Genomic DNA, 22,873 nt, shown 5'->3' with positions numbered 1-22,873 from the left:
AGACATTGCAAACAGTCAGCTGGCTGTCATTTTGCCTTCCAGTATTCAGATGCCGCTGCTGCAGACACCGCTTTCGGACCAAGCTGTCCTAGGTTACCCTGGGGGAAATAGATAAGTTTCTGCTCGCATCCCTGCTCCTTTGGCCCTTTTGCAACCATCATCACAGTCACCAGGAAAAGTATGAGCAGATTTAGCTCCTCAAGCTGGAGGTTTCGCTGTTCGCAGGGCATCAGATGCTCCTGCGTCCAGACAGAGCAGTTGTGAGCATACCCGAGGACACCATCTTACCTGAGGTCCTTGTCCTGTTGTAAGAGGTTTGTCTGCGTGCCGATGTTACCACACTTTGTACCCATTAGTTATACCCAGCTCTCCCACCTCCAGCATTGTTAGCTTTAAACCCGTATCCGGCATGCAGATAAGAGTATTCCCTCTTTATTCTATCTCTCAACCCCGCAGGTCGAACAGCTCAATCACTTGTAACGGTAACATCTCTGTGTCGTACCGTTTTCCTCATATCTTGAGTCTGAGCCCTTGGGTTTGGCGGTGTTCGGAATATGCAGTGTCGGCACTCTGCCTTTGGCCCATCGTACAGTTCGTTGCCCCGCCGCCCAGTGTCCAACATAGCTGTGCCATGCGCTCCGACGACAACGCTGGTACGGAATAATACAACATATGCAACAACCACTCGCAGCCCTTCCATTTCGCCTTTGGAGCCGGGAAAGGCTCTTGGCGTGGTGAGTTCCATTATAACCATGTCACATGATATATAAAAAAAAGGCTCGCCTCGGCCCCGGGAAGCTTGGGCCTTCTCCTTGAACCATATATTAAGCTTCTCCCTTCGGTAGTTAATTTGGACATTCGCTTCCTACTTAGAACAGCTCCTCTTTATCTTGGAATGGCCAGCCTTTTACAACCATTTCAACCTCATCAGGATCAGCATCATTGATGAATTTTTCCTGAAGCTCCTTATTCCTTTTCATGGCATGATCGAACATTTCCGACCTTATCCACCCCTCCTCACTTAGTCCACCAAGCTCATCACGCCAATAGTGAACTAGGGCGGTTAAGTCGAACCACATTGCCTCATCCTCAGAGTGCTTTTTTAATTCTGCATCAGTGAAAGAGATAGGGCATTCCTCCTTGGTCGATAAAAGAGGCCAATATCCGCACATCCGCATCAAGGCACCCCGCAGAGTTATGATGTTTCCACTCCATTGGCGACCGGCGTGGTCAACAAGATGCTGTCGAGGTTGTAATACAGGGTCGTAAAAGGCAGAGAGATGGCTTTTATTCCGAGCTCCATTGAAAACGCGGTATAGATAATGAAGATAACGTCGCCTGAGGAGCTCATCAACCTGGCTTTTTGTTTCAATGTCAAGAGTATCATATCCCTCTGGAGGCTTCGGCACTTCTAGCGTTTCTGGAGGTTCTACGTCTGGATTTTCGAACATCTTCGGGTGCCCAGCAGCGAGCAGGAGTGGGGTGATAACAGCATGTTGCCAATCAATGATGCAAGTAATGTCAAATGTGTCGGGGGACACAATAACATTAGCAGGTGTGAGATCTGCGCTAGTCGTCAGCGTAGTAAAGGACGCAGAAGCCCAACATACATACCTGGGTGTCGAATCGTCGGTTGATTACCGGGGTCTAGCGGGTCCTTGGGAAGAAAAAAAGGAGCAATTGCCAGATATTTTTCAAGTAATGCAGCATACTTCTCATGAGGGATAGTTCCAGGAAGGAGTGTGTTGTAAGGGAACTCCTTTTCAAGGGGGTTTCCATATTTTTTGGTCCATTCTAGTTCACGATTCCCAATTGCTCTGAGATATTGGCACGGGTCACTCCCTATAAGAACTAAATTTAGCGAAAATTCTGGCCAGAAGAAGCCAAAACTGGAGCGTTTAACTACTCACAAGGGCCGCGGTCTAATTTCAACTCTGAACGTTTGCCGTACCAGAACATGTAGTCCGCAATAGGTCCAATGCAAAAGGTATTGCAATCTCCATCAGGGTCCGAGGCCCCAGGAAGATAGAGATTATGCTGTAGTTCGAGAGGTAGGTCTTCTTTGAAATACAGACTTCCAATGGAACCAAAGGGAATATCGAATAGGGTTTTTTCTATGCCAACAATCCCCAGTGCCACAGTTTGTTGTTGTTTCTTCGTCATACTGAACCATCTGGTATCAAGGCCTATACCTGATGCAAGCTCCATTATAACATACTCAGCTCCAACTGCATTTTCGTCGGTTGCTGACCACCCATATACTTTCGGGACAGGTATCCCCTTTGAGCGAAGAAATGTAAGTGTTGCAACTTCGCTGGCAGTGGCATACTTTCTTGGTACCGAGAGAGGATACGGAATCTTGACAACCAACTGCAGTCCGTTTTCAAGTGTCGCATTGAGAACTCGGTTGAAACCGCCCTCTCCGAGCTTCGCGAGATTGGTAACTTTAGCACCGGTATGCTTGGTCACTGCCTCTTTAAGGGCAGTCACGTCAAATTCGACATATCTTTCTCGCAACCGTGCGCTTTCATTGTATAAAAACCGTCCTGATGTATATGAAAAAAGGTCGTGGGTAGGTTTCGAAGCCGCTATACAGCAAATCAATTATCATGATAACCAAGAAGATTTCGAGACAATTAAGAGTCAAGGAACTAACAAATTATTGTCCGGTAGGAGATATTGAAACTTCTACAAACAGCTTGCTTGCGCAAATTCCAGAAAGGAACGGTCGAGGATAACGCTGAAGAGCGAGAAGAGACGAAGCCCAGTGAAACCATATAGACCTATATTCTATAATGCTGAAGCCTGGGCTTTGACAATTTTTAAAGGTGTTCAATGACAATCAGAACTGTATTGGAGTAATCGCATGAACGATAGCTCCAGCAGTTGGTTTGGAGCCATTCTTCACCTTTAACCAATCTTCCTGTAAATTAAGCCGCTAGCTACTTATCTAGCTATATAAACCTGTCACGATAAATGACAAGCACATACGAACACAGGAAGTGGAAAACAGAGCTTCCCGTCCGCTCAGCTGTACTTAAGCCACTTGCCGGTCGGTTAGTAGTTGGGTGGGTGACCACCAGCGAATCCCGACTTTCGTATGTTTTAATTTTTTGTCCCCTTCGTTAGCTGTTTTTGTACTCTTTTGATCGAGGGATAGATAACCAAGCATCGCTCACCGATTGTGCTGTTGAAAGATTCAAGAATATTATCATTAACATCACTCATTAGTTATGGGGTGCCTAGATTAGCCTGTTTAATTAACTTAGTTACTAATCAGGCATAGCAGCGAGTGCCTGATATTGGGATTGATTATGTAATTAGCTGCTACTTCTGTATCTTTAGTCCTTGGCCTGGTCCTAGGAAGAACAACATCATCACCTTCATCATATCGAAAGCTGCTTTTAAAGCTCTACCACCACTTGTTCTATATCAATCACAAGCCCAAGCCTCACAGTCCTTAGATACGCAAGGACTGTCCAGGACTCTTTGAAATTTGATCTCCCACGGAAGGACTGTTACTCCTCCTCTTGACCTGGCTCCATCCTGTTAGCTTCCGCTGACTAACCAGACATCCATGCCTCCTGCAACTTCTTTTTCCTCTCCCAATCCTTCCTCAGCTTCTTCACACGAGTTTTTGAGAGGTCTTTCCCTTCTGAATCTTTTGTTGGCACGCCGTCCTGATCCCATGCAGTAAACTCGTCAGTTCGAAACATCTCATAAGGGCTGAGCCTCCCCTTTTCCATCTTCTCAGCTTGCTTGCGTCCCTCTTCTACCTTGCGCTTTTGTGCCTGAAGTTTTCGCTCAGTTTGTCCCTGGCGGGTCTTAATCAGGTCACTTGTGACTGGACGTATTATGGCACAGCCACTGTCCTGATCCTCGAGGTAGATCCTGAGATCAAAAGATCCACGTCTCTAATGCGATCACAATACCTCAAAAGCTGGTTTGGGTCTACTTCAGTTGTACCTAAGTTCAGGGATGCAATTTGGTCTTTGAATTTCCTCAGAACCTCCACGTATGGGAGTGCTAGATCTGACATGGAATGCCCCAGGTCCGCGCTTGAGCCGATAGTATTTATAATACTACCGAGAGTTTGAGACGTGATATGGGCATTTGACTTTGTAAGCCGGCGGACCGCATCCCGCAAAGCTGAAAGGGTGTTCAGATATGGCTTTGAATATTCAGGGACATCAATGCCGGCCCACCCGATGTCAGGATTGTCTGGTGAAGCATGCCCATTTAGCCCAAAGATGTTCATCATTGATGTAACCCATCTAGCACCCTCCTGAAAAAACAATGCAGATCAACTCCAAGGGTTCGATACTATTATAGTTTGACACCAGCTCTGATATGGCATTCATTGCAGCAGGGGTATCAAAGGAACTGCACAGGGCATTAAAACTTTCTCTTGGGCCGATATGAGATGTCGGGTAAGCAAATCATCATTATGAGACTGCTCCTCGAGTATGGTTTTTTGCAATACCACAATATCCTTGGCTTTTAAAAAGAAATTGTCCAGTTTTGCTTCCCAGGAGCGTGCGGCGTTAACCATATCTGTCGTGATTTCAATACCTTCTCGCCACCCACCAAGAAGAAAAACAATTCTCAGACTTCACGAGGTCCAGGTGCCTTTGGCAAGTGCTTCCCTTATAGTCGTGAAATTTTTGAGGGATTTAGACATTTTTGAGCCATGAATGGAGAGATGACCCATATGGAGGAAGTAATTGACCCATTGGGTTTCATTCCAGTACGCCTCACTCTGGGGAAGTTTATTATCATGATGTGGGAATGCAAGATCAATCCCACCAGAATGAATATCGATTTGACTTCCAAGTTTAGCCGAAGCCATTGCAGAACACTCAATATGCCAGCCAGGCCGACCATTTCCCCAAGGGCTGGGCCAACTTGGTTCCCCTGGCCGGGATGCCTTCCAGAGAGCAAAGTCGTTTTTTGAAGCCTTTGCTGTCGTGTTTTTCGATAAGGAGCCTTCTCCATCCCTTTGAAGGTGGTTATTATGTCTATTCCAGGGCTCTAGATTGGCTTAATGATTACCAGCGTTTTGAATTTATCGATGTTAAAATATATGGAGCCATCCGATGTAGAATACGCAAAACCATTGTCAATAATCTTCTCGATAAACTGGATTATTTCGGGGATGTATGAAGCTACCCTTGTCAATTCATCTGGATCAAGAACATTCAAACACCGCATATCTTCAAGGAACCGCGTCTCAAAATTCCTGGTCAGTGTTCTGAGGAGCGAATAATTGGAACTGGAAATGGAGGAGCCACCGACGAAGTCAAGATAGACGAGGAATACGTCTTCACAAGCCTCATATGATGTTTCAATTGAGTTTAAGCGTTCACTTGGAATGAAGCTTTTGGTACTCATGGCTTCAATAGAAAGTTCTGGTTCAGAGGTTTTAGACGAAATTTTGTCAAGCGCGTTCTTTATAGCTTCCGCAGCTATTGAGGCGGTCTTGATACCCCTTTAATGTTGGCTTCGTCCGATCCAGGTTTTTTATTGCCATTCAGGGCGTCTCCACCGAGGTTGAAGGCGTATTTGCATTTTGCTTCATGGCCAAGTTTGACGGTAGTGTGTCAGAACCTAGAAGAGGCAGACGCTGCTCCAGGAAAGTTGAAAACGCAAGCTGTGCCATGTCTAAAAATTTGGTATCAAGGAAAGGATGTTTAGCCTTGTATTCATTAAAAGGTGTTGCCGCCGTGCTCTGGTAATTGGTTATCTATAAAGTTTGATTGACAGGTCAGTATTTGGCTGGGCATCGCAAATATATAACCATTCGTGTATCTATAGCTGTGCCTTATCATCCACATCAGTTAAATTCATGACAAATTTGACATCGAACTTGAAGTAATCCCGCATAATGCAACGGAGTATATCGGTTGTAACATAATTCCTGGCATGGCCCAAATGAGTATCGTCATAGACCGTAGGCCCGCAAGTATACCAAGTGACACTTTTCCCCTCAGAGTCGACCGGAATAAAGGCGGTTTCAGATCGCGTCAAGGAATTCCAAATCCATAGAGGCGGTAGAGCACATTCTAGATGGGCAAGCGGTTCAAGCCATCTGGGCTGTTGGTCCGCCATAGGCAAAGTCATGACTCCCAACTACGAAAGTAGTCCACAAGGGTGGTTTCGAAGCAGCTCCGTCCATTTTCAGGATTACTGGAAATGTATTTACTCATATAGCCTTGAGGAAGATGAAGATGACTGGTTTCTTCGTTCCCCCCTATACCTATCCGTCACAATGACCAATATCAACAATCTTCAGGGGTTGCGCGGTCCAAGCTGAGTCATCAGCCGAGTTGGACAGCAGGGGCCAAGCCTGGGTCAGGTGACGCCGCCGCTGCCCGCGCCTATTTTCGTTTGATGGTCGTCTTTGTTGACATCGCTGCTAACAACAACTTCAGCGACACTTATCTTGAGCGATAACTATACCCGTGAAGTCGTTTCTCAATAAGTTATATAAGCTAGCTACTTTTTCCAATGGTGGGCACGCGCCAGCACCCGGAGGATTTCCCCCCTCCTGCTCTTTCCAGCTCTGCCGCATCCAAGGGTTCGGATACGCAACGCCAGACGGCTACGCGCAGGCAGCTGAGCCAATGGGCCCACTCTCCATCACCTATTGTGCAGCTTTGGCTGATTTTCTCGCTTCCTTTGGTCCTGTGGGATACGGGCTATGTCTTCTTGCGACCTCACAGTATGCCTGGGGGAGCCTATCACCACTTTTGGTCACCCTATGCACTTTATGGCACGATTGATTACATTTATGGCTGGCCAGCCTTTAACTCTCGAAATGGATTTACATCTGCCCAGGCTGCTTTAAATATCGTCGAGACCGCACTGTATAGCTATTACCTCTTCCTTGTCTGGACCCGAGCCAAGCCAGTCTCCATCGCTCGTAATTCGGGAAAATCATCCAAAGGCGCAAGTGGATGGTCTGTCTTGCAGAAAAATCTGTGACAGGGACAGCTGGTGCTTATGCGTTACTGGCCATATTTAGCGCCAGCCTAATGACCTTAAGTAAAACAGTACTTTACGGTGAGTGTTCTGTATGCAATCTCGATATCAGGCACCTAAAATCACTTTTTAAACCGAGACTCCCCTGTATCCACAAATTATATCTGATGATGGATTGAAGGGCTCAACGAGGCGTATTCTGGATTTGATAACATCGGACATAATGATATGTTTACCCTGGTCTTTCTATGGATAATACCAAAGTGAGTCACCATGAATCGCACAAGTACATTGTCTACGCATGAAATGTCGCTGTTTTTTATTCTGTGTAACCTCGCTTACAGGTAATTGTTTTTTCTCTACTCTAGTGGACTGTGGATTATATTCCCGACTTTCGCAACTTTTCTCCATGGGAGGGAGATCGTAGGCTCTTTGGAAACCGCTAGTGTTGAGGCTAACCCGAAGCCAAAGTCATCCTAAGAGCAGATTTTTACAAAGCAAACAGCCAGTTGTCAAATACCTGGTACTTCTCTCTGCTTACTTTGTGATACCAAGGTACTGGGGTTTTTTCCCCTGTGGCCCGATGCAATGGCCTACCAATTACTTAGTACACACCAACCTTCATAGGAGGTACTGTTAGCTGATGCCTGGGTTTCCGTACTTCAGGGATCAGGAACCTTTTTCATCCAACAATCTGACAACGGCTATGATGAATATTTCTTCAACAATGTGTTGTTAGACGGCTTCATAAGTTGTTACCTCGTCTAAACGACCATGGCATGGTTTCTTACTCTTTTTCCCTTTTATCAATATATTGGCACTGGTGAACATTATACATTCCTAATTATCAGTGAGATTTACTCTATCCGAGATACGACCCTGGCTGTGTTTAAGGGCGTTTGCATCTTAGGCCCAGTCAATAGCTATCCTAGAGAAATTATTTTTCACCAATTAAGTTGGAGGATCCCGCTCCAAGACATGATATACTCGCCTTGTCTCCCCACGTTCTGAGTAACGGAACTCTGACTCTTTACCAGATTTGCATCGGTTATTGGCCACATTTTCTTTTGACGGGGTTTGAAAGCTGCCACAGTCACACAGTCAAAACGAGGAAACCGGGCCCATCCACGCATAGAATTATGGTGTACGATGCAGTACATGGCTGAGACGGGCCTAACAAACTGACATGCCTGGAGAGTCGAAGAAGCAATATCATTCGTGGGTTTTTGGCGGAACTAGAACTGCCGGCCCGAACAGCCAGGCTATTGGGTCAAGGGGCGCAATCAGAATCGCATATCATCCTTTGACACCGGCGCCAACAATGCCACACGCAATCTTCCAACCCGACGGGTCTCGAAAGCCATTCTTCAGTAGCCGACCTGAACCTTATTTCTGAATTCCCGACAATCAGTGAAAGCGGCTTTAAAGAAGCGTGTTAGACTCGTTGGAAGATGAGATACATATGCGGATCGTACAAGGACAAACAGGGCTTTGGATTGACTGATCTCCCCGCCCTGGAATACTCCGGACGTCTCGCCAATCCATCCACGTTTCTATGAGGCACAAGACCCCACCACTATAGGGCAAAATGTGAAGACGCATCCGGGGTGACATAGATTGGGCAGATTGCTGGGAGGCCACCATGTACCACTCCTGAACAGCCCGCTTCTCGTTTATAGGTCACCTGCACCTCGCCATTTTGACATCCTGGCGATCGATACGGAGTAACCCGCCCCCATATATACGTCTGCTATTTTTGCTTTTGAGATGACTTGGGAGGGCTAGGACCGGGAAAGCGATCATGTATCATGCATTAGCATGCGTGTGCTGAAGGGATACAAGGGGCCTGTGAACTCGAAGGCACAAGCGTTGTAATAGGATATCCTATTATACTCAGGGGGCTGAATGATTTCAAACCATCGACTCTCGCCGTCATCACGCTTCTCCTAAACCGACCTTCCTAGTTTAACAAGGGGGTTACTCGGGTTACTCGGACGGAACAACGCCCAACCCTCTCTCGTCTTCCCTATTTATCCCAAATCCCACTCTTACGGCTCACAGCTTTCCATCCCAATTGGTCCCAAACACTCGGGACCCAAAAAGCAAACACCGGTTACAGAGCACAAGGATCACAGAAACCTCACTCCAGGGGGATCCCCTCGCTCTGTTTCCCCCTGTTTGCACTGTCGAAGGGAGCCAGGTATTGTTCCTGCCATTTGTTTTCTTTGTTTGAAAATGGAACCTACCCTGCCTATCAGGCTTCAAGGATGCCGCCCATGCTCAGTCTCTCCTGCTGTCTTGTTACCCTTGCCACATGATCCCCAGGCTCTCACCTGTTTCCCTGCATAACTAGCACTCTTGATTTTGTTGGTGGCATGCATTTCCTATCGTGATCTGCCCAACCAGAGAATTACTTCCTGGATCATTTCGAATGGGGATTTCCCGGTGCTATCAAAATCCGGTGCCGTCACACTTTTCTCTCCCTTTCTTCTCTCTCTCTCTCTCCTTCTCTCTTTTTTTCTTTTTCTTTTCCTTTTCTGTACCCTTGAGCATTTCTATACGGAGTACCCTCCAAAGAGATTATGTAACATCTCCTGCATGTACCTTTCACCGAGAGGGGAAATAGTATCGAACCCACAGGCTGGCAAAGAGGCGGCGTGCATGCACCAAGCCGTCACTAGTACCTTGGGCCAATGTAGGGGAACCCGCCATTTCTACCACTTTTTATATGCTCGGCGTACCTATACTATGGTCTGTTTAGCGGTGAACATATCATCCACAATCGAAGCACAAATACAACCCCTCAAAAATCCGTCATGGCTGATGGACCGTATGCAGGGAAAAAGGAGCATGGGGACAGCAGCACAGAACATCCCAATACTGTTGACCCATGGTCTCACTGTTAACGGATTTTACAGCCTCTGCAGTTATGGGCCTTTGTGTGCGTTAACTAGCGCTGAATTTTTTTTTTTTCTTCCTTACATGGTTTTCTCCCTTTCCTACGGAGAACACGGTTCACCTTACCTTTACGCATCATACATACGTCTATCATCCCTGATAGAGCTGTAGTTAATCCAAAAATAAAGATTTCGAGGAATTCAAAGAACATGTAAGGTACCGCCATTCTGGATGAAGCTGACATGGGTAAAATGCTAACCAGTGGCAGGAAACCAAGTACCATGTATCAAGGATAAGCCCCCTCAGCTTGGCCGCTATACCTGCATGACATTAACCCAAATAAGGCGGGCATATGAACATGAAATGATGAGAAAAGGAGAAGTATAGTGTTTTCTCAGCTGGCCCGACGTATTCAAGGGTATATTATATTAGCGCACGCATAGCGTCAAATTCTGGTGGCTGGGGTTCAGATGTGTTTGGGACTGTAACTGTCCGCTAATTGGCGATGTGCTGGCGAGTCAGTAAGGATCCTGCTCCTTACGCCTGGTTATATTTCTCTCTGCCCGCCCACCAGCCCGGTGATTAGGTTCTTGAACCAGAAAGCCCATGAGTTGTTGACAATATACTCCGTAGAGAGATACGTGTATTAGATTTGGGTTTAGTCAAGGCTCCCGTACGCCGCCCCCTTTGTCACAAACTTTCTCTTGCTCAGGGAAACCAGTAAGCCGAAAGGACTGGTGCATTCCAAAAGCTGCGAGATGTAGATAGGCCACAGCCAATGCGCTTTTATCTCATTCCACCTTCCTCTGGAGTAGAGGCATTTGTTTGAGAAATAACAAGAGATACTGACTGAACGTCATTATTCTGACAACTCACGCGGTAAAAGGGGTAACTAGTTTGGGATCTGAGCTGAATCTCAATCAAACACTTTCTACTACTTCATGCTAGTAAAACCTCCCAGCAATATCTATTCCCGCTGCATGGCGTCGGCTTTCATGGATCCCACATTAGCAGCGGAGCAACGGACAGGCTGCAAGTCATACCAGGCCCCAAGCCACCGTACGAATACAAGAATGAAGACCCCATCTTTCTGCTCTCCGACGAATAGCAGCTCCTGTGACGAGGCAGGGAGTTGGAATAGTCATGGTGATCCACCCGATGGTCTGTCTATTCAGCTAAAACATGAAAAATTATAAAATCATTGTGAACAACAGTAATGCACCATTAGGGGCAAGGCAAACAGAGTGATTGCGGTAAGGAAAAGATCCGCCCAAGAAGAAAAAGTGAAGAAAAAAAAAAAAAAAAAAAAAAACCCAAAAAACCAGGGAGAATTCAAACGCCCGGAAAATTACCTATCTTGAAAGAATAGTTATGGTCATGTTTTCCCCTGCCACCTACCCACCCACCATCTCCCATGTAAACTGCGCCGAGATGTTGGAAATACCCTAAGACAGTTAATTACCCCAAAAGCAGGCATCATTGTAGCGGCCATTCTCTGTAATGGGTTGGAATCCCCTCCCGTCTAATGAATAGCCGTCTTCGGACCCATCGCCGCCCGCGGAAGTGGAAGGTGAATATACATCGCCGTCTGTTAATTCGACTGGGGAACTTGTCATCGTATCTGGAGGGAAAAGGGGGGAAGGATAGTTGTGTATTGTTGAAGAAGTAGCCTGAGGACCAAGTACTTCCTCGATACGATCGGGTATCTTGGATGCGAGGAATGCCCGTGCTTCTGAATGTTGCTCAGTTCGAGCCAGATCGGAAATCATCTGGCTGACGCCAGAGAGCTTTTGACAGAATTGCTTCAGCCCGAATTCAGGGCATAGCCATATTTGCTGGGCGCTCTCGAATGTAGTTTTTGGCAGGTCCATATCGAATGAGAATGCAGGGTCAACAAGCAGGATTTCATCAGTCTGGAGGGCAGTCCGAAACACGTTCCAGTAGGAGCCGTAACGGACATAGTTTCCACATATCACGACAAGTTCATCGAAGCTGAACATACCAGCTATCCGGGGAAAGTCCCTCTGTAATCGGGTAGCTATAAGATTGATGGAGGTCTCTAGTGGAGATGCAGAGAGGGCGACCGAGGGGTCCTGCATGTATCTCTGACTTTGCGCGAATGCTTCCAGATACATTAATCGCTGGCCCAGCGGTGTTGCTGAAATATCAGGCACTGGGCAGATAGACGAACGAAACATTGTAAAAAAGGGGTTGGAAGCCATAGGGGTAGGAGAACAAGTTAAGCTTAGCCAGTCAATATTTCTGAGGTAGTCGAATAGCCCTGCCCAAGGGGACTGAAAATGAGTTTGCTGGTTCATTACTCCAACAACTGGGATTTGAGCGCGCACAGGTAATGGTCGCGATAATTCTTGAGGACAGCCAAAGAATCGATTATGTGGATAGGCCTCCATAAGACGGTTAGCTGGCCGTGATGTGTCCATTTCTTTCTGAGACGATCTCCGCGCCATAAGATTTTCGGAACACTCGTAACCGTAGTTTTCACAACGGTCACACTTTGTCCCTGGCCATTGCCTGTTCTCGGGTGAGCACTAGACTGTCGTTAGGAGCTTTCAAGTAAAAGGGGTAATGCGACAGCAATCTAACCTTCTTGTGGTCCCTACGACACCGCTGGCACTTGGGGACGCCTTCTGAAGGCATCTGTTAGCAGTGCTGGAAATGTTGTCTGCGTAAGAGATAAAAGGGTGGTTGAATAATGAAAGGGCTGGAAGCAAGGAAATGAATATCCCTAAGAGATGTTTGTTGCTGCGCTTGGTGAGAAGGAGGTTGATAGAAAGCTGGCTGAAGGAGGTCGAGTGTAGATAGGTATGGAAGCCGTGGAGATCAAGAGTGTACTTCACAGAGTACTTATATCGGTTATCGGTATATATGATGCCCCAGACTTTTGCTTTTTTCTCCTTCTGGTACAGAAACAAGATGATCCGTGCGCAGTACGGCGGTAATATTTTTTACTCGAATACTTCGAAGCCTTCATTCCTTTCCTGTGGGGAATCGGAGTATATGCAGACAGAATATAAAAGCAAAGGTCAAAAGGCAAAAATAAAAAAAAGAAAATAACGCCCTGGGACACCAGGGCTGTTGGTGAGCTGTTTGTCACCATGTCGTGGCGTTACAAAGCCAGGATGGTGTGGATACCTCAGAGATAGAAGTAAACGCTAGGCGGTCAATGTACCATTGAGGGCGAAGGAGTGTCCATTTCAAAGCCACCCGCTCACCAACGTATTGCCCTTCCCAACATACTGGATAGCCAATAATGACGGTGTAGTCGTCAGCGCGTTTGCAAGAGACGAGCTGCTCCTCATCCAGGGCGTATTGCGTCACAGCAGCGGCGAAGACTTTTATAGGAAGTCCAATGACACTCATTCAGACCAATCTTGGGCAGGTGCTAGACGGTCATTCAGCCAGAAGATAAGAATCTCGAATACAGGAGTTTCTTATATTCGAGAAGTCCGCCCTCGACGGGCCAGGCAGGGGTAAAGTGTTAGTCTCGAGGCAGCAGAAAATAAGGGTCAATATAAGCATGGCATGCTGCAGCACATCACTCATTTTAGAGGCTGGTTGGAAATTTCAAGTAAACAGGGGATAATTTTGCAGATTCGAAGTTTGCAAACGGCGTAGCTGCAGAAATTATCCCCTGCTATTCAAAGAGCTTCAAACAGAAATGGTACATGGCAAGGTTCCGTAGTAGCCGCCAAGTACATCACGATCTGCCCGTGTAGCACTATGGCAATACTTGTGACGTTGAATACGTGATTTAATCTCCATCGTGTAATTGCGAAACATCTTGCGGTCCCCCGAGATGGCCCCGTGGTATCCAAGAGTCCTCTGTTAGCCCTCTCAGTGGGGCTCGAAGAGTGTGCCGAGCAGGAGTCGGTGATCATTGATATCGCCAGCAACACGAGCTATTACTACTCAAGAGCTCTGCTATCAAGTGTAGCCTAGATGAAAGAACAGGTCACTTTAAAAAATAAAAAGGAAAGTAAAAGGTAAGGAGGACGAGATGGGAACAAATGCTCCCGGGCCATGAGGGGTCCACTGGCATCCTTCGCCAGCGTGCCCTTCCGTCATCCTAGGCCAGCTAAACAATTCGAAAAAAACATAGTAAATAACAGGAGGTAAGAGAGCCCTGTAAGCACACTGTTACGTCTCTCTGGAGATCTGCCGGTTGGATTCGAGAAAACATTAGCTGCAAGGGGCGGAAAAGGCGTTGCACATGTGTATCCAGGACCGATAATGAAGCAATAAAGGCCGAAGTAGGTTAAGGCGGTGCTGCGGTATAGGGAGATAACCTCGATGTAAACAAGGGCTCCTAAACTGGTTCTTTGATGCATGTGTACTTTGAAAGCGCCAACGCTCCCCTTGGAGGGGAGGAGGGGCCAGTATTATTGCCTATCACCAAAATGGCGGGGCTGCACACTGGATTCATCCTGGTGGCATGTGTACCAACAACCTCTTAACCATCCATGTTGTTTCTCTGGCGCTGAGATATTGGAATATTTTCATTCCATAGTTATAGGCAAGGATAGCGGGACCTTGATGTAAGCATCCAGGATAGCTGACTACCTGGAGGCCCGTTTCCGAGAAGATAGAGCAGCTATCCCATAGGCAGCAGAACTCCCCATCCAGCACAGGATGCCCTTTTCTCTTCCTATCTTTCCGTGCCTCTGTCTCCAGCCAGACCAACAATGTGCTGTCTCGTGGAAAGGAGAAAATCGACGTCGAGCTCGAGTTAAGCTATTTTTACCTCGGAAGTCTAAGCTCATCACGTGCCACTTCCATCTCAACGTCATCAACATCCAACTTTTTCTTGCGCTCTCAAGGCATCAAATTAAAAAAAAAAAAGGACATCGTCAACTAGTTAACTAGCTGCTTCAGACTCTTGAAGAAGCTCGTGTCACAGTGACACACATGCAGTTATACAGTCTTTAGAGATGCGGCACTACTTTTCCTGTGCTTTCATTAAATATCCGCACCTTTGAAGCCCACAGTTGGGCCTTGCGATAGTTAATCAAACATGGCTTCCAACGATCTGGCATCAGAAGTGCCGAAATCGAAAGTACCGGTCACTCACACTGGTTCACAACCTCCCGCCCACCTGCTTGCTATCTACCCTCTAACTCTTATTCTGGGCTCCATTTACTCTCGAATATCACCGACCGCGAACCCCTCTAGCCCATCATCGATATCTTCGCAGTCTCAAGAGCCGGTAAATTATTTTGCCCGGAAAGGAAATGCCTTCAACGTGTATTTCGTTAAAATCGGATGGCTCTGGACGAGCCTAGCATTCCTATCACTGCTTCTAACGCAGGAAGCGTTTACCAGTAAAAGGATCTCCGCAAACTGTCGCCTGCGACGCGTCGGACAAGCCCTCCTTCGCTATTTACTCGTTACTTTTTCCTGGATCTTGACGACACAGTGGTGCTTTGGGGCCCCCATAATTGATCGCGGTTTTCTTGCCACTGGTGGAAGATGCGAATTGATCCAACAACAAATGATTGATGATCCTTCACAGTCCGACTTACCTCCAGCTGTGGTCCTTACCTCAGTGTTGTGCAAAGCTTCAGGGGGTACCTGGAAAGGTGGCCACGATGTGAGCGGCCATGCATTTATGCTTGTTTTAGCAAGCGCATTTTTGATATTTGAGATGATGGGCACCAGATCTTCGGTCATTATCAGCAGTGGTAATGTGAATGGTGCTAGAGGGCCAGCGCAGAGGACCACGGATAAACAGGTTACTGCCTGTGGGCCTAATGATATCGGGGAGCTTCTTGCGGAGCTTTCTAGGAAATTCGTTTGGACAATTGTGGGTCTATCTTTGTGGATGTTACTCATGACAGGGATATGGTTTCATACATGGCTTGAAAAGGTCAGTCCATTACCTCCTTTCGTCTACAAGCTGCTTCTTCCCGTGCTCTTGGGATTCCCGCCTTCATTCACTAACAGTTCTTCCTAAATAAAGATGTCGGGTTTGGTCCTCGCTCTCGCTACGGTATATTTGGTACATATACTGCCTCGTTCTTTACTAGCGTGGCGCGGGTTTATTGGCATTCCTGGAGTATAAATTTAGATCAATGAAATAGACTAATACCTTCCTAACAATAAATCTAGCTGCTGCATCCATTTATAGTTCATGGTTGCGCTCACGGGTTGGGAGCGGCGCTTGAGTTCCTGGAGTCCTCTCTACTCGTTATTCCGTCCCCTTGGTTCATCGCAATAATTATAATATACAGGTAATTATTAGCAACGGGCCTAGACTTCGTTCTCTTCCATGAACATCTTGCAATTTTCCCTTTCTACCGTCTTCTTTTCGGCTAGGTTCCTATCTTGATAGGCTCTGGGCCAAAGAAACCAGCTTGGAATGCTATAGATAAAGTGTAAGTAGAACGGTTTAAGAAGTACGTGAGAATATCGATGAGATTATCTTACCCCCTGGAATTAGCGCAGAAGCGAACATGACTCTGGTGATAGGTTTCAGATCATCTGGAGTCTGTATGTCGCCATCATTATATTGGTCAATCATCGCATCTGACATTTCCTTGAAGTAGTCATATAACTCTCCATCCGGACCTACTGTAGCCCTAAAACACTCAACCCCGAGACAAGCTCCAAATTCCCTGAACGCGAGACGGCTAGAGCCGAACTTGAGGTGATACCCTTCATCAAACAAAGATTCTATAACAACATGAAGAAGCTTAGTTCTGTAGACTCCTGGGAATTGTCGCTATTGACTGGCAAGTGCCCTTCTTGTGGTAAAATTTCCCACTTACTCAAAATGTTGCAACACCGAGATGCTAAGGTGACAGCCCAGTCTTCATTATAAAACCACTGGACTGAGACAAGAGTCATTCCCAAATCAAGGAAATCCGGTGAAGGGTGATGCTGACCCCTACGGTCAGACACCTTCTTGTAGTTGGATATTTCTTCCTCGAATACTTCACCATCCCCGAATTTCTTGGCCGATGCCTGGACCAAGGAGAATGTGATATATCCGTCCAACGGATCCAGATTTCCTTCGCTAGAAACAAGGGTATGTGAAAGGTCCATCGCTACTTTCCATACCATACGAGGATTGTGAGTGCCGATTCCTACGAAGAAATGTGGATGAATAGCTTTGCCCAGTGAATATGCCTGTCTGTTGTAGGTCGGATTTCCCGTTGCCATTGACAGCCGGTTAAGAGCAAACATCCATTGCGTTAGATAGTGGTGGTATTGTCCATCGCCATCCGAACCGCTCTCATGGACTTTCCCAATTCTTAGCCCCCCAGCCAATGGCTCCGAATCAGTGGCACCTGGTAGACGGGAAGTTCCATCTCGAGTTCTTCCTAGAACATCATGGACGGTCTCCACAAGTCGTTCTGCGAATGTGAGATATCTCTCTGGGTATCCGTTTTCAGCATTTAGATCGGAGTGCATTTTGTACAATGTCAGGAAGTTTACAACTCCAAATGCATCTGTCCATAGATACCGGCCACGATGGCCCCCTGGAGCTGGAGGAGGGGTCCAGGCAGACGGATCTGAAACGTCTCTATGATTGCCATACACTTTTTCCATAGCGGACTCAAATCTTTCCACCCTGGTTTTGATTTCCGTGCTTTCTAAATCCATTATCGCGGGTTGGAGCTTTTTGGGGCTAGACCCTTTGTATGGCAGTCTGCGAATAAGAGATTGAACCCTATGGTGAGTCTGGTAGGCAGTGACAACAGGAGGTCTTAATGGCTCTCAAATGAATCACCCTGTTCTGTTTTGTCGACAGAGAGATTCAGCTTATGTTGTTAACATCTCTTCTCTCCTTCGAATTGTTTTGTGGTAGTCCTTCCGTTCAATAATATAGACATGTAGTTAAACAGGGAAGGCACCGGGGACTTGGTAAATAACTAAGTTTATGAAGTCATTAGTGGCGTCACAAGTTGAACATCCTACTATTTATTTATTACCCATGGTAGTCCATCTGGTCGTGACCTATTCGTCTTATTTCTATTATGATAAAGCCGTATTGAATCAAGGGCTACCGGTATTGAAGCTGAACCTCCTCTGAGATCAATATATGCTCAGCTCAATTAGATTGCAATAAGATATTATGGCTGCTTCTAGGCTCGTTGATCTTATCAAGTCAAATGCAAAGGCCCTCCCGCCTCTTTCAAGCGACTCATTTGGGTCTCGATTCGACCATCTGGGAAAGTACACAGTTGTGTTACTTGGAGATGGAACCCATGGCACGTCAGAGTTCTATCAAGCTCGAGCGGAGATAACCAAGCACTTGATTCAGAATCACGGATTTGATGCTGTAACTGTCGAGGCAGATTGGCCAGACTCAGAAGCAGTAGACAGATACGTTAGACAACGCTCAGGAGTTAAAGCAAAGATTGAACGCCCAGAGTAACCCGCCTTCCAGCGATTTCCAACTTGGATGTGGCAAAATTCAGACGTGCAAGATATGGTGCACTGGATGAGGGACTACAATCGCAGTCGTCCGTCAACCAGTCGAGTTGGGTTTTATGGGTTGGATTTGTACAGTATGGGCAGATCCATAGACGCTGTCATCAAATACCTGGATGCAATTGATCCAAATATGGCGAAGCTCGCTCGCCAGCGATATGGGTGTTTGCAGCCATGGGTTGAAGATCCGACAGAATACGGACTAGCAAGTTACCTTGACAGTGGAATGAAAACATGCGAAGAAGCAGTTCTTGACATGCTCCGCGATCTTCTCCAGAAGCGTTTGGAGTACACAGCAGCTCACCAAGGCGGAGATGAGTTCCACAGTGCTGAACAGAATGCATATCTTGTAGCTGATGCGGAGGCGTATTACAGGGCAATGTATTCAGGCTCGGTGGACTCTTGGTCCCTTAGAGACTCTCACATGTTCGAGACTCTGAAACGCATCCTCAATGTCAAAGGGCCGGAATCCAAAGTCATTGTCTGGGCACACAATAGCCACATTGGCGATGCTAGGTATACTAGTATGGGAAGACGCAGAGGAGAACTGAACATTGGCCAGCTTTGTCGCGAAGAATTCGGCAGAGACAATGTTGCCCTGATTGGATGTGGTACACATACCGGCACAGTCGCAGCAGCTCATGAATGGGGCGGGGATGTGGATATCATGGATGTTGTGCCTTCGAGGAGTGATTCTTGGGAATACCTGGCTCACCAGTCAGAAAAGCAGGTGTTTTATCTTGAGCTCAGAAAAAATATCGCAAATGCCGAGCTGCTCCATGCCATGAAAATAGCGTCGCCTCGGCTAGAGCGATTTATCGGTGTCATCTATCGCCCCAGGACCGAACGTACCTCACATTACTCGTCGACTGATCTTGCAGACCAGTTTGATGGCTTTATTTGGTTTGAGAGAACTGAGGCCGTTAAATCTTTGGTAACACACCAGCCGCATGACCATATTGGAGCGGACGAGACCTATCCCTTTGGGCTGTGAGCGAATAGATGTCACAGCACATAGCTTCCTCGAACTCCAACACCTTACTACATTCAATCTGGTGAACTCAACAGAGCGGGTGAAAAAGGCCAAACGAATTCCGCATAACAAAACGCCAGAGAGCTGCAGATCTCGAGAACTTGTGCGGAATCTAAAATCCGAATTCGTGTATCACAGCTAGTGCTCATCAGTCAAGAATTACAGATGCCCTGCAGAAATTGCACATTATTGTTATGGCTATAATTAGAAATGAGGACATCCCTGGAGTGGAACACCATTGGATGGTGCCGATTGATGAGAAGTTGTCAACGGCAGCCAACAAAGGTCACTTGGATTGTTAAGCCAACGTCGCTGCGGCTATCCGAGGGTATGACGGCTTATAATTCTTGCATTGTGACTCTGTATCCCGAGTCTGTGGTAGCCATTTGTAATGTAGTTGAACTGGGAGTTGGAGTTGGGTATGTCGGACAGACAGAGCTTGTTTGTATCACAACTTGAAGAAAAACATGGGCTGTGCAAGTCGTTTGATTACTTCAAGCCAGAGATGAATGCAGAGGGCTGCTGCAGGGTACCACGCCTGTATTAGTACTTATCCGATTGGTATTGTAACTCGCACTACCAGCCACCGTCCTGCAGTGAACTGCCCCAATAATAGTTAGTGGCGAAACGAAGTCGAGTTTTGGGCTGTTATTATTACTTGCTGATGTTTCTAGCCTGGAACAGTTATCGGCTTCCGCTATCTCATGTAAAATAATACAGGCTGTCGATCATGATGGAAGACCGCTGGGAACTTGGTTGCGAATCTCGTGTTTGGCGTTTGAGGTTTGACGTTTGACGGTCTGGCAAATGACGTCCACTATGATGACTAATCAGGCTTTGGTTATGTCATTTGTTTGCACTGTTTGTTACTCGTGACATCAGCTTACCTAAGCCGTGGTTTGTTTACTTTCTACCGAATCCGTTACATCCACAACAACGAACGTCAAGAGTGGAGGAAGACAAGAAGACATCGCGCGCTCGACGAGCAAAGCAGCATCTAGACAACTCCTCATCTCCGCACGTACAGTCAACACACATTATTCGAATATTCCCTTTTCCAAGCCGACGGTCATTATCCGATTAGATTGTTTGTGATTTGAGCGGGCGTCGTTCTTTGCCATGGCAACCCGCAGGTCTGCTCGATTAAGAGGCCAGACGCCGGCAATTGAAGTGAGAACTACGCAACATATCCTCATGAAATCTATCCTTCAGGGCGGAATAAAGTGCTAACTATCATTTTTCAGCCTATTGACACGAGCATCAAGCGTTCTCCGTCTAAGCGTTTGGCTCAGCGATGTGAGACGGACCCCTCTGCAGAAACCAAAAAGCTCCTTGAATCAGTTCCTTCTACGCCCAAAACAGACCCCTCTAAGGCCATGTCGACTCCAGTCCCACCATCAACAACCAAAAACAAAATCACCCCCAAAACTCCGGAAAATCACAGCGCTATCAAACCTAGCGTGGGAGAAATGCATCCTAGTAAGGTCCAGCAAAGCACTACCAAGCAGCCGGATTCAGGGCTCCAGCTGGGGTTCCGGCCCATCCATGATAATTCAAAAGGTCCAAATCAGTCGGTGCCTTCTATAATAAACACACCATCTAAGGGAAGGATTTCAAATGTCGATGAGCTCAGCAAGATGAGTTTCGATTTCAAATTTTCTTGTGGAGAATCCCAACTTAGCCAGGAGGCAAAGAAATTGATGGAAAGCCTTCGAGAGGAAGCTGCAAGGATTAAGTCCCAAATGGTGATGGAAAAAAACGCGCAAAAGGGTAAGGACGTGGAGGCTGAAGCTCAGCCAACGTCCCGGAAAATTGCGAAGCCCAAGGGTATTGCAGGACGTTTCAGCTCAGCTCATATGGCCCAGTTCCGAAAGATGGACTCCATCGAGGGCCACCCGTCTGCTTTTAGAGCTCGTGTTGAACCCAATAAAACGTCTCCGGCCAAGGCCCTTAAACGCACAATCTCAAAGGCTCAACTTGGTGACCCTGAAAAGGACGTCCCAACTAAAACTCGAATCACGCCGGCTTCTAGAGCGGCCGCTACACGCCCCTCTATCCCGCGGCGAGGGGGTCAAGCAAGTGCTAGCCAATCTACCCGGACTCCCTTGTCTGGTGAGAGTTCACAGGTTCAGAACAAGCCGCCTTCAAATCCAGTTCCCTTGGAAAAATCCAAGTTCACTACACCGCAGAAGCCCACAATTGCCCCTGCTACAAGCATTAAATACCCCCATACTGTGAAGGCCCAATCTATATCACGTTCACCGGCGCGCAGATCCTTGTTTTCGGCCCCCAAAACCCCACAGACAGATATTAAGTACAAGTCTAATATGCCCCAGCTGAAATCCATCCTCCGTCGGCCACAACCCCTCTTTTCCAATGACCCTGAGAAGATTGCTGCTGGTACCCACCAGCCTTTACCACGAGCGGACTTTGACACAAAGCTACTTGGCTTATCCGATAGCTTTAAATCCTCAATAAGTATCCCGTCGTCAAAGAAGACCGTGGATTTCTCGGCCAGCACAAAACTTCGGGATGCTTGCAATGATTCATCTCCCTCGGCTGTTGCTTCAAAATCACAAGGTAGTGGCCCTCGGGATGTTCTCTACCCGACTCTTCCACCAACCACTCCGCCGCACGAAAGGAGAGTTCCTGGCTTCACCTTTAAACTCCCGTCACCTACTGCTCAAGAAAACGGCTCCCCTCTGAGGACAGGCGAGTTTCAACCAGGTCTGGAGCGCCCTCCTATCCCACACGGGATTACAAACAAGAAACGGCGTCGTGATGATACGGATGAAGAGCCTCATACCCCGCGCGATGACCGATTCATCAAGCGTCTTAAACAAAATCCTACAACACCTCCAGCTATGCAAACGCCTAGTCCAGTCAAGAGACGTTTACCTGCCACTGTGACCCCAAAGCGTGGTACTCCTGTCAGCAAAGTTCAGAAAGGTAAAGGACTCACTCTTAGTCGGCTGAACTTCCTTGCAACTCCCAAAATCCGACATTGAACCAGCAAGGGGAATTAAAACCCTTCCCGTCCCCTAAGGCCAATTTTTCTTAAGTCCAGTGTGCCATCCATTATGTTACATTGGCGAAAATATCCTCGCAATCTTTCCCCATTAGCTCTGAATCAAGATGTGTACTGGTAAGGTGTTGGAGTTTTTATGGACACAGTCCTGGTTTCTTTCTTCTTTTTCTATCTTTCTTTCTGGATTTGGTTGTGTTTTAGGAAATGGGGGTGGGAGGAGTTTTATAGGATTATTTTCTACATGTTTGTATTACCTGGCCATCTATCTTCAGAGGGAGCTTTAGCTAAATGCCATAAAAACCATAGGGAAAGGGAAATAAAGATTCCAAATAAGTGAATAATAACAGTTCGTAGTATACTTTATTATGAATTCTGTGCCTTCATGTCTATTGTACTTAATTCCAATCAAATAATGTAGCAAAGAAAGGCCGTGAAAAACCAGACGCGCACCCTCACCCTCATTAGCCCTATTCAACATA

General features: G+C 46.8%; 9 protein-coding genes across 9 annotated transcripts; 3 read left to right on the top strand and 6 right to left on the bottom strand.

Moving 5' to 3' along the window:
* Window positions 1-26: 26 nt before the first annotated feature.
* On the bottom strand, window positions 27-4,261 carry TRV_01206 (uncharacterized protein; the record flags this gene model as incomplete). The annotated part of the gene is made up of 7 exons (XM_003024591.1): window positions 27-283; window positions 475-865; window positions 912-1,569; window positions 1,611-1,842; window positions 1,911-2,588; window positions 3,569-3,867; window positions 3,933-4,261. The coding sequence occupies 7 exons, from the start codon at window positions 4,259-4,261 to the stop codon at window positions 27-29; spliced, it is 2,844 nt and encodes a 947-aa protein (XP_003024637.1).
* On the bottom strand, window positions 3,564-4,258 carry TRV_01205 (uncharacterized protein; the record flags this gene model as incomplete). The annotated part of the gene is made up of 2 exons (XM_003024590.1): window positions 3,564-3,844; window positions 3,967-4,258. 2 exons carry the CDS (start codon window positions 4,256-4,258, stop codon window positions 3,564-3,566), a joined length of 573 nt encoding a protein of 190 aa, XP_003024636.1.
* Window positions 4,262-4,647: 386 nt separating the features above from the next.
* TRV_01204 (uncharacterized protein) lies at window positions 4,648-5,659 on the bottom strand (the record flags this gene model as incomplete). Its single annotated transcript, XM_003024589.1, has 3 exons — window positions 4,648-5,031; window positions 5,053-5,465; window positions 5,608-5,659. 3 exons carry the CDS (start codon window positions 5,657-5,659, stop codon window positions 4,648-4,650), a joined length of 849 nt encoding a protein of 282 aa, XP_003024635.1.
* Window positions 5,660-9,432: 3,773 nt separating this feature from the next.
* Window positions 9,433-9,534, bottom strand: TRV_01203 (uncharacterized protein; the record flags this gene model as incomplete). The annotated part of the gene is made up of 1 exon (XM_003024588.1): window positions 9,433-9,534. One exon carries the CDS (start codon window positions 9,532-9,534, stop codon window positions 9,433-9,435), a length of 102 nt encoding a protein of 33 aa, XP_003024634.1.
* A 1,799-nt stretch (window positions 9,535-11,333) lies between these two features.
* TRV_01202 (uncharacterized protein) lies at window positions 11,334-13,260 on the bottom strand (the record flags this gene model as incomplete). The annotated part of the gene is made up of 4 exons (XM_003024587.1): window positions 11,334-12,326; window positions 12,501-12,797; window positions 12,858-12,878; window positions 13,033-13,260. 4 exons carry the CDS (start codon window positions 13,258-13,260, stop codon window positions 11,334-11,336), a joined length of 1,539 nt encoding a protein of 512 aa, XP_003024633.1.
* A 1,651-nt stretch (window positions 13,261-14,911) lies between these two features.
* On the top strand, window positions 14,912-15,850 carry TRV_01201 (inositol phospholipid biosynthesis protein Scs3, putative; the record flags this gene model as incomplete). The annotated part of the gene is made up of 1 exon (XM_003024586.1): window positions 14,912-15,850. One exon carries the CDS (start codon window positions 14,912-14,914, stop codon window positions 15,848-15,850), a length of 939 nt encoding a protein of 312 aa, XP_003024632.1.
* A 358-nt stretch (window positions 15,851-16,208) lies between these two features.
* On the bottom strand, window positions 16,209-17,502 carry TRV_01200 (uncharacterized protein; the record flags this gene model as incomplete). The annotated part of the gene is made up of 3 exons (XM_003024585.1): window positions 16,209-16,258; window positions 16,324-16,569; window positions 16,665-17,502. The coding sequence occupies 3 exons, from the start codon at window positions 17,500-17,502 to the stop codon at window positions 16,209-16,211; spliced, it is 1,134 nt and encodes a 377-aa protein (XP_003024631.1).
* A 472-nt stretch (window positions 17,503-17,974) lies between these two features.
* TRV_01199 (uncharacterized protein) lies at window positions 17,975-19,327 on the top strand (the record flags this gene model as incomplete). Its single annotated transcript, XM_003024584.1, has 2 exons — window positions 17,975-18,273; window positions 18,412-19,327. The coding sequence occupies 2 exons, from the start codon at window positions 17,975-17,977 to the stop codon at window positions 19,325-19,327; spliced, it is 1,215 nt and encodes a 404-aa protein (XP_003024630.1).
* Window positions 19,328-20,742: 1,415 nt separating this feature from the next.
* TRV_01198 (uncharacterized protein) lies at window positions 20,743-22,374 on the top strand (the record flags this gene model as incomplete). Its single annotated transcript, XM_003024583.1, has 1 exon — window positions 20,743-22,374. One exon carries the CDS (start codon window positions 20,743-20,745, stop codon window positions 22,372-22,374), a length of 1,632 nt encoding a protein of 543 aa, XP_003024629.1.
* Window positions 22,375-22,873: the final 499 nt, after the last annotated feature.

Source organism: Trichophyton verrucosum, assembly GCF_000151505.1.
Source record: "Trichophyton verrucosum HKI 0517 chromosome Unknown contig00101_1.f1.exp, whole genome shotgun sequence".
Classification (NCBI taxonomy): domain Eukaryota; kingdom Fungi; phylum Ascomycota; class Eurotiomycetes; order Onygenales; family Arthrodermataceae; genus Trichophyton; species Trichophyton verrucosum.
The sequence above is the reverse complement of the archived record's forward strand: the minus strand, read 5'-3'. Positions and strand labels throughout refer to the sequence as shown.